Consider the following 10,297-nt stretch of genomic DNA (forward strand, 5'->3'; position numbering starts at 1 on the left):
TTTTTAGTTACTAATACTAAAATATATTTAATCTGATCAATATATGTCAATCTGATTATCAACATGCCACCTAAAAGGCTAATTGTAAACAACACATGTGGTAGCTGTTCTGAAAACGTGAGAAAAAACACCAAAGGATTGAGATGCTCTCTGTACCAGAATGTCTGAACCTCAGTAATGCTGAATTTGACGCAATAGCAACAAATATCAAGGTAAACCGTATCTTATGGAAGTGTCTGGAATGTAATGATTTGGAGGTTAGTTTAGGACATTCTGATGACTCGGAGGATGAAAGTGAGAATGACAATGTTGATAGACTTGAAAAAGTCCTAAATAAACAATTTGAAGAATTTGACAAAAARTTTTATGACAATCTTGAAAACTTTAAATCTTCTATTAGTGAAAGTATCACCGGTTAAAAAACGAAGTTAAAGCGTTCGKCAAGCAACATGCCATCACCGCTAAAAATGCGCGAGGCTGAGTGACCGTATAACAACTATTGAAAAGAATTTATGCTTCTACAAAATCTCATCATCACCATCTTCTCCTGAGGACATCATAAAAGAAATTAATGATCGTAAGAAGCGTGAGTCAAACGTCATCGCTCTTGGAATTTCAGAGTCAACCAAAGCTACTGGCATCGACCGACTGGAAGATGACAAAGTATCACTCTCTGCTGTATTATCGGATGAATTATCGGCTAAGTTAACTGGATTCAAAATCCGAAGACTTGGACATCAGACACCTAACCGTAGACGTCATCTGCTTATAGAGACCCAGTCAGTTGTTGATGCCAGAGAAATCTTTAAGCTAAAGCAGAGTGAGAGCTCTCAGGTTARATTAAAACCAGACCTAACCCCTGCACAACAGACTCAGATTAATGATTTACACTCTGAATTGAACACTCTCAACAAGAATGGTGACACAAGTAAAACCATCAAGTATGTCGATGGCATACCGCAAATAGTTAACAAAAMTTTTTGCTCGCTCAGTGAAAGGGAAGAAACCCGAAGCTCTTCAAGTGTACTATCAAAACGGGGGCTCCGAACAAAACTAAATAAATTTTTCACAGCGTCTGCCGTCAGTAATATCGACCTCATTTGTATTACTGAATCATGGTTACACCCATCGATTCACGACGGCGAACTAATCGACAGCACTTACACAATTTTTAGGCACGACAGGGATGCAGTTTTGTCCGGTCTAGAACGARGTGATGGAGTATTCATCGCAGTCAAACACCACTTTCAAGCTGAACTAATTCAAATTGATCAACATAACCTTGAGCTCGTCTTCGTCAACGTAAAAGGCACTTCCCATGATATCATTGTTGGCTGCGTCTACATGCCATCTCTCTCAAACTTTGCTTCCTATACTAATCTACTCACTCTGCTCCTTTTATAAATGATAAATTTAAAAATGCTAAACTATTACTTGTAGGCGACTTCAATTTGGACTGTGAAAGGATTCTCCAAGATGGTTTAGCTTTACTTGATTGCACTCAAGTAAACAACACACGCAACTGTAATAACACTTTTCTTGATCTCTGTTACAGTAATATTGATAAAACCCAAATCATTTGTGGAAGAGGACAAATATCACCCGGCTCCCTCTATCAGTCTCAATTTTCGACCTAATCTTACATCACCGAGTTCAACTACATACTCCTTTAAGAAAGCCGATTATCATAATCTCAACGTTTTTTATCACCAGGTTAACTGGGTAGAAATGTATGAAACAGACACTATAGACAATGAAATTGCTTGGTTTTACAACAAGCTAGAGGAAGGCATTACCCTATATGTGCCTGTATATAAGAATTATGTCAGTAATTACCCTAATTGGTTCTTTTTTGAGCACAATACAAGAACTCTAAAAATTATATATAATCAACGAAATTACGTTCGCTTCAGCATGTTAAGACGTGATTGCAAGACTTTAAGTATTGAATGCTACAGAGCCAGGTACAAAATAGAGAACATGGCTCAGTCGGACACAAGGGCGTTCTGGAAGTTCATCAAGGATAAGAAGTACAATAGTGTGAACATTCCATCCGAGATGTCATGGCTCGATCAATCTGCTACCACTGGTGAATCAATCAGTAACATGTTTGCTTCATACTTCAAAACAACATTCACTGATGATAACAATAATGATCGAATTTACAAAAATACAGTGATTAAAGGCCCAAAAACCAACCTCGATAGTTTTAAAACCAAATGTGAAGATGTTCTCGAACAATTACTCAAGCTGAACCCTAACAAAAGTTGCTGGACCTGACGGTATACCAAATGTTTTTCTTAGAAACTGCGCTACTGTGCTCTATGAGCCTGYCACTCACATATTCAATAGATCTTTGCAGCTTGGTACCTTTCCTAGCGCATGGAAGCTGTCGTATGTCAGTCCAATCTTCAAAAGTGGCCAGAGAACTGATGTTTCCAACTACAGGCCTATATGCATTCAATGGCAAAACTATTTGAAAAGCTGGTCCTCACTCAACTTACTGCTGCCTTTAAAGACAAGACAAGACAGCATGGATTTACAGGTGGCAAATCAACCACGTCCAATCTTTTCTCTTACACTAATTTCCTACTCAACACTTTGAATGATGGTTTCAAGATTCACTCCATATATACTGACTTTAGCAAAGCCTTTGGTCGTGTAAATCACAGAATTCGTGTTTCTATGCTTCGAGTCTACGGAGTCGACGGCAATGCCTTGGATCGGTTATATTCCTACCTGGTAAACAGATCCCTACAAGTTAGAGTTGATGGATATTTGTCTGAGGAATATAAGGTTACATCCGGAGTGCCACAGGGATCCCACCTAGGACCTCTGCTTTCAGCATCTTTGTCAATGATATTGGCAAAAATCTCCTGTCAGAACACCTGCTCTACGCAGATGACCTCAAGATCTACAGAACCATCAAAACTGAGCTAGATGTCCAGCTGCTTCAAGATGACATTGACAAACTCACGGCCTGGTGTACTAATAACAAACTTGACCTTAACGCAAATAAATGTGCGGTAGTCTCGTACTCGCGCTCTCACAGCAATATTGCCACCAGTTATAAACTATACGGTCACAACCTGCAAAAAGTTCCCGACATCATCGTAGACAACAAACTCACTTACTTGAAGCATATAGACAAGATCACACTCCAAGCTTTCAAGGTTCTTGGATTAACCACGAGAACAGGCAAAGAGTTTCGCAATCCCTACACATTGATATGTCTATATCGCCAACTGGCTCCCTCAGTTCATTCATCAATAATATAAAGGACAAACTCCTTCCATACCATTAATTTGATCACTGTATCCGTAATACAATTGCCCTTATTATTATTATATTTTTTCTCTTTTTTCTTTTACTTATAAAAGTAACTGTTGTATATTGCCGCTTGGCGTTAATTTGTTAAATAAATAAATAATAATTTATATATCATCTATGGAATGATGGGCATCAATACATACATATGTATATATACATATACATATATATGTGTGTAGGCTCACGTACTTGGCCTTTGCAGGTATTTTATAATATTTTGGACTAGGCAGCAATTAATTCGTGGATTTTGTATAAAGATACTTGTGATGAAAAAATAACCAGAAAACAAGTAACAACAAGGCAAGGGTTTAACTAATATAACTGTATGTACATGTAAAATATGTGCCTTATTCAAATAGAAACTGTTTTTGTTTTTTCTTATAACTAATTAATGAATTATTATATTAAATGTTGTTATTGTATCAAATGTTAAGTTGTATTCTTTTATTTTCTTAAACTAACTTAAAAGTTACTATGAAAGCCATAATCAAAAATCCGATAATTTGACGGGTGCGGTAAAACAAGGTACATATATATTTAACATCGGTAGTTCTAGTGTGAATGGGGAATATTTTAAAAAATATATTCTAATATATTCTCCATCTGGAGATGCTCCCCTATCCGTACATAAACCATTTATACCGAAATTCGTGTTTTTTACCCGACCGCCAAAGTAATCGGAATTGTACCAAAAATAAYATGGTTAACGCGCTATTTGCATTCCGCAGAGGTATCGTGGAAATTGCAAAATACCCAAAAGTTATTTATAAAATGCCGATCCTGATATTTTTCAGCAGTGGTATCATTGGCAAATGTTATAAAGAATGCAAGTTTTGACAGCTCTCTYCCGAATCAAAGAGTTTCGTATCAATTTACCTATCATCTTTAACAYAGCGCTATACACACATACATGTGTGCACACCGATCGTAAAAAATCAAACCTTTTCGCCAACTTGTATTGGTATGCGCACAAGTGCACAAGCCTATACACAAGTAAACTACGCAATAGAACACATAACGATCGAACATACATGAAGTTAATAAGAAAATTTTAACTGCCTTCGTCGACAGAATGCCAGCAGCGCACTGTTCAATACACAAATTCACTTAATTCTTTCTCACTGTCCAGTTTTTACACTAAACAATGTCCGGATTCGTTTAACTCTCTCATATAATATTTTGAAATCTTATCGACTAATACTTTAAATCTTATAAAAGTCTATTTGCACATTTACGTATAAACTGAGTCACACGGTTGGCCTGATCTTTATTAAATCCAAGCTTACGCTAACCCTAAACCACACCTTAAAATATAGTTGTTAATTTCATCATGCAAAAAATCGGTATGTAAGTTATATCCTGAACAAGATTCGTATTACCTTTTAAAAATAAATTTTACTGCTCAGATGTTCAATTATAAGTGTTTTCTTATTGGAAACAAAACTGAAAATTAATTGAAAACAAAAATTTCACCCAACAGCGAATAAATCGGACACAACAGAACGAGCACAAAAGTCAAATAATAATCCGTTCAAAAAAGAAAACGACGAAATAAGAAACGAAAGAAAATCAGTGGATTTTGGTAGTGAGACATATGAATGTATATATAACCTTGCGAAAAGAAGAAACGACTGGCGCGCTGTTGTTAACTCGGCTATAACCGCGTAAGCGGTTTCCACGCCAGTAAAGAAGAAGACATTTATACAAATGTGAATTCACCATAGAGTTTTAAACCTGAAACCAAGAATGGTAATAGACAGACGATAATCCGGATTAACTGCACTAATTCATTTCAATTCAGGAGTTAGTGAAGTGAACTTCGTAGCTAACTTGCAATTAATCATCAAAATTGTAGAGAGTTAGTTGCATTTTCATTGGCAACATTGTTAAAAATAGCCAATTGTATTCTATTGTGAATGAAAACAAGCAACACAGTTTTTTTATATTTTTATTAATGAAACAACATCTTGATATGTTTTTATAATAAAAAAATGGTTTTGTAACAATTGCAATAACAACCGCTATATTTATCTTCTATCCATTTTCACTGAAAATATTATAAAACTGACAATCTGCTGTTTGCGAGAGCTTTAAACTTGTTTGTTTAAACCGTCTGTCACCAAGAAATTTGGATCTGATTAAGTGCGCAGTTAATTAGTCCGGATTAAGGCTACTCCGGATTAATTATAATTTCATTAAACGGTAACTGCACCTGCTACTTTGACATTTGCTTTTGTACGCTGCATATCAGACATTGAGAAAACGACTCTTACTCTTTTAAAATTTCACTAAAAAAGAAATAAGTGTATTATTAATACTTAAAACTTATAAACTACCTTCTGAAATCATACAACTCTTTTTATACTTTTCAACTGTAATCTCCAGATAAAGTTTTTCTAACAGGAATAATGGTAAAAAGATTCTGACATTCGGAATCACCGCGAAAAACGTCAAAATTTCACTTATATCTTTTACTTTTATTATAATTTTTCTAATATAATAATTGTTATGGGGTCGCCGCTCAACTCTTTTATTTAGGCACGCCAGTTATGAAGGAAATTCTTTATTCCTTTAGAGTTTAGCATAGCAACAAAGTTGTCGTCTACATCGTAAATAAATCAGAAATTCAATTCAGCAATATTCTGAGAATAGACAATATCATTGTTGCTCAGTAAAGTTCATTATTACAACAACAACACATTTTCGGCGCTAAACCAGAGCGGAAGCCGTAATGTAAACCGTTTCTTGATCAAACTTATTGAAATCAAGAATTTCATTAAAATACTTATAAAGTGGGCAACCAAAACAAAAAAGCCATCAAATTAACGCCTAAAGAGACATCATCCACTAACCAGTAGAGGACTAACGCTGCAAAAAGAATCTAGTGAACAGTTCGGAGAGAATGCAGCAGCTGATACTACCGTAAGCTAGTTTTAAGTTTATAGAAAATGGACTTGTTTAGCTACCCGATATATAAAAATTTTAAAAGATTGTTAATTGCAATAAATATAGTCGGTCAAATAAAATTTTTGTAAATCAGAGTAAACCATTGAAATGGAACAAATTCAGGAAGCCATTACACACCTAACAGGTGCTGTTAATGCAGCAAATGCAAAGCAGAATTAGTCCCCACAACGGAAGTTTTATTTCAAATAACCTTATTTCCTTCACTGAGTCAGACTTAAAAGAAATTAATAGATTACCGGGCAGCGTGAAAAATCTCCCAATATTCGAAGGATCTACGATCCAGGACTATGAAGTAGTCAGAACAAAGCCATGCGGCCTAAAAAATTTGATTTACAATAAAAACATTAAAAATCAGGCACCGCTACCACCCAGACAAATTAATCCTAAACCACCAGCCCGGATGGAGGTAGATCCTTCAATACATTCATGAAGAATAAACTGTATGAATCGACCGAAGGCTATTCAATTATTCTTTAAATATCCCTAGGAAAACCCAAAAATTATTTAATGTCCAAACAGAGGACGAGAAAATAAATTTTATGGCAAACATCCTACCTCATTTAGAAATAACTTTAAAAAACGGGGATATCGTCAAGTCCCTTATAGTTACGAGAGCTAATAAAAACTTTGTCTCTGAAAAACTTTCAAAAAATTCAAAGAAACAGTGGCCTTTTAAGGTTCCCTCAGCCGCAGGTGAAGTAAATATAAATCACAAACAAACATAAACCATTCTTAGTAATTATAGGTATTAGAATTAATTTGATTTCTTTATGTTACCTATTTTAAAGTCCTTTGAAATCATCATTGGTAATGATACCTTAAAGAATTGGGAGCACACAAACCCTCAAGGATGTGGTACTGCCACTAAAACAAAATATCTCTAAACAAATAAATAATAATCAAAAAATCCTTTATAAACATTAAGCTAAGTAAATGATAAATAAATATTCGAAACTTTTCGGACCAGTCTCCGACAGTGGAACAATCGACACAACTGTACCAGCAGAAAATAGAACAACAAGTGAAGTCCCTGTTGTGGATTGTTTCAAAAAACCAGACTCACCAGTAGAAAAAAAGTACAGAGTAGTTGTAGATTTTAAATGATTAAATGCAATAACTGAACCTGATTCCTATCCAAACCTGATTCCTATCGTAAACAAGTCTCTCACTAGTTTAGGTGAATGTAAGTACTTTACTACACTCGACCTTACATCCGGATACCACCAAATCAGGATAAAGGAAAGGGACATAGAAAATACAACTTTTTTTTACAGCGAATGGTATATATGAATTTATGGGTTTAAAAATGCCCCTACCAATTTTCATAGAATGATCAGTAATGTTCTTATAGGAAAATTCTGTTACGTTTATACCGGCGACATTAACAGAATAGTGAAAACTAAAGAAGAACATTTACAAAATATTGAAGAGGTGTTCACGTTTTTGGATAAAGCAAATTTAAAAATCAATCCGGGAAAATCTAAATTTTTTAGAACAGTAGTGAGTTTTTTTAGATCATATCGTTACGGGAGAAGGTATTTTGCCTGGTCCTGAAAAAATATCCGCTATTAAAAAAAATCCTACATCTGCTAACCTTAAGGACGTAAAAGGTTTCCTGGGTTGAGCATCATATTATAAGAGGTTTATAAAAGACTTTGCAAAAATTGTCAAAATCAAAACCGAGGAAAATTACTCCACAATAGAAAAAGAAATGCTAGCCATAGTTAAGTCCCTCGAAAAAAGAGGAAATTATACATGAAGAACCATCCAATTTTAAACAAACACCACATTAAATGCGAAGTTTACGATAAGGAAAACTTAATTAATATCTGGAAAAGAGCTCTAAACCCAAACATGATCAGTGGAACTAAAATCCAAAAGAAATATATTTCATTATTATAGCAAGTATATCAAAAAAATTGCTCACAATTTCGTTTCAGGATAACACAGAAAATAGTTTCCGATATCGCAGATGAAGATATTAAATTTAAAACAAGTAAAAAAGGTTCGGGAACAGCCGAATATTTTACACTCTTGGAACTTGCAAAATTGAAGCCGTTGAAATACTTTAAGGTGTAAAAAAAATCATATAGAGTAAAGTCAACCGAATGTTCGAAAATTCTGAACTGTAGGTACCAGGGTCTGAATATTCCGTGCCTAGGGTGTTGAACAGTTTTGGTTGGATTTTTGATCATAAGAAGGTAAATATTAAACACATTATTCGTGCAAAGATTTATTCCGTTATATTAATTCCTTCTTGGTTTGTGTACAGRAAAATGAAWGAATGAAGTGGAATTTAAAGTTGTGCTATATGGGGAGCAGGCGTGGTTGTCGAAATCGGTCGGTCGGGTCTCGAGCTATGTATGTATATTTTTCTAAAGGTGCCGCTGGCTACTGTGATTCCCTGTGCCAAATATGAGTTTTATATCTTAATTAAGTGCTTAATTATGGCACTTTATATGTTTTCGGCTAAAAGCGATTTGTTGGCGACAGAAAATGAAATTGAATTAGACTCCAACTATTTACATAAACTACATTTAAATAATGTAAATGAACTAGAACGAATAACATCAAAAAAGCATTATTTGAATTAGCTGAAGCTTTGTTGCAGTAGCACTGTCGTTAGCTTTGAATATCATACTTAAACCAAGAAAAAGAGGTTCATTCTTTAACCTACCAATAGTAGATTATAAACAGCTTTCAGTAGTCAATAATTAATAATCAGCGAGACGCTGATTATGATAGACAACAAAGTTCAAATTTCTGAACATATCGTATATATGTATTTATTTGAAACCAAGCGCTATTGCAACCATGAAAAGAATTTCAAAATAGAAAGAAATTCAGAAAAGTGTAAMAGCGAGCTGTTACGAACAAGAACACAAGGCGTGGCTCGGCGTACCAGCCGAGTACGAGCGACGAGCGCTTTCGTTTTTCTTCGTCATCCCCTCAACAACGGCGACAAAAGAGTTCGTGTGTGAACTGGTGATGATTATCAAAATTTCACTTTTATCTGTCAGAATTTTAATTTTTCTAATCTGGTTGCGAATCTGGTAACACCTTTTTTGGCCAATAAAAGCAAACTACAAATGTCAAATATTGGGGATATTGCAAAATAGAGCTCCAAAACTATTTTGGATTGACAACTCTTACACTTCGGTGCCGGTAGCTTAATTGCACATTTTCGCATTATTTTCTTCAAAATTGATGCACATCATCGTAAACACCTTGAGCATTGCGATACTTAACYACACAGAACGTTTAACTGTAACTCTTCTGCGTACTGCCACAAAAGTAGCAAATTCTTCAGTTTTTCATCATAAAAAATCAGCAGCCAAAAAGGTGAGATAAAAGAACCGCATATACAAYAATTGTTGATAGCGGCGAAAAGCATATGCATATAACTAGCTAAATCAAATATTCATGCTACATTAATCTGGAAAATTACGATTGCTGCCAACCGCATATTTGGAATCTTAGTTGGCAATAATTCGACGGTATGAGTTTGGTGGAAAATTCTAATATGCACTTATTTGCTGACAAACTAAAAATAGATCACAATACACTGATTTAGTTGCTTCAACTTTCATTACAATGCATTATTCTATTTAAATTACCTACCGCATTTCCTATTTATATATGCATATCTTGAGTTACTGTAAATTTTCTCAAAGTCATGAAGGTTTGCTAATTTTCTTTATGAATATTAAAAAATGGGAGATACTAAATTCTGATAATAAAGTTGCATTGCTAAGTGAATTTGCTTATAATCAATTACTTTTGGTTATACATCACGTTCACTTATAGAGTATAAAATGTAACATTTGCACAATATTTGCTGATAACAATTAACAAGGGGTCTGCGGAGTTATACGCCTTATGAATGCAATAGTGGTAAACATTTTAATTATACTCTCGCAACAAAGTTGCTAAAAAGAGTATTATAGTTTTGTTCACATAACGGTTGTTTGTAAGTCCTAAAACTAAAAGAGTCAGATAT

General features: G+C 34.6%; 2 protein-coding genes across 3 annotated transcripts in view; one reads left to right on the plus strand and one right to left on the minus strand.

Annotated features, from left to right (window-relative positions):
• The window catches only part of LOC108973875 (Na(+)/H(+) exchange regulatory cofactor NHE-RF1), a 14,931-nt gene extending 10,000 nt beyond the window's left edge, over nt 1-4,931 (minus strand). Inside the window, exon 1 of the mRNA XM_018941379.1 lies at nt 4,710-4,931. The gene's annotated coding sequence lies outside the window, so the exon portion shown is untranslated. The remainder of the gene's footprint in view (nt 1-4,709) is intronic.
• Nucleotides 4,932-9,504: 4,573 nt separating this feature from the next.
• The window catches only part of LOC108973877 (probable aminopeptidase NPEPL1), a 34,884-nt gene continuing 34,091 nt past the window's right edge, over nt 9,505-10,297 (plus strand). Inside the window, exon 1 of one of the 2 annotated variants that reach the window (XM_018941380.1) lies at nt 9,505-9,639. In XM_018941380.1, the coding sequence (XP_018796925.1) occupies nt 9,505-9,639 (135 nt within the window). The other variant, XM_018941383.1, reaches the window with a different exon arrangement.

The sequence above is a fragment of the Bactrocera latifrons genome, unplaced genomic scaffold (genome assembly GCF_001853355.1).
Source record: "Bactrocera latifrons isolate USDA-ARS-PBARC rearing strain unplaced genomic scaffold, ASM185335v1 scaffold_509, whole genome shotgun sequence".
NCBI classification, from domain to species: Eukaryota; Metazoa; Arthropoda; class Insecta; order Diptera; family Tephritidae; genus Bactrocera; species Bactrocera latifrons.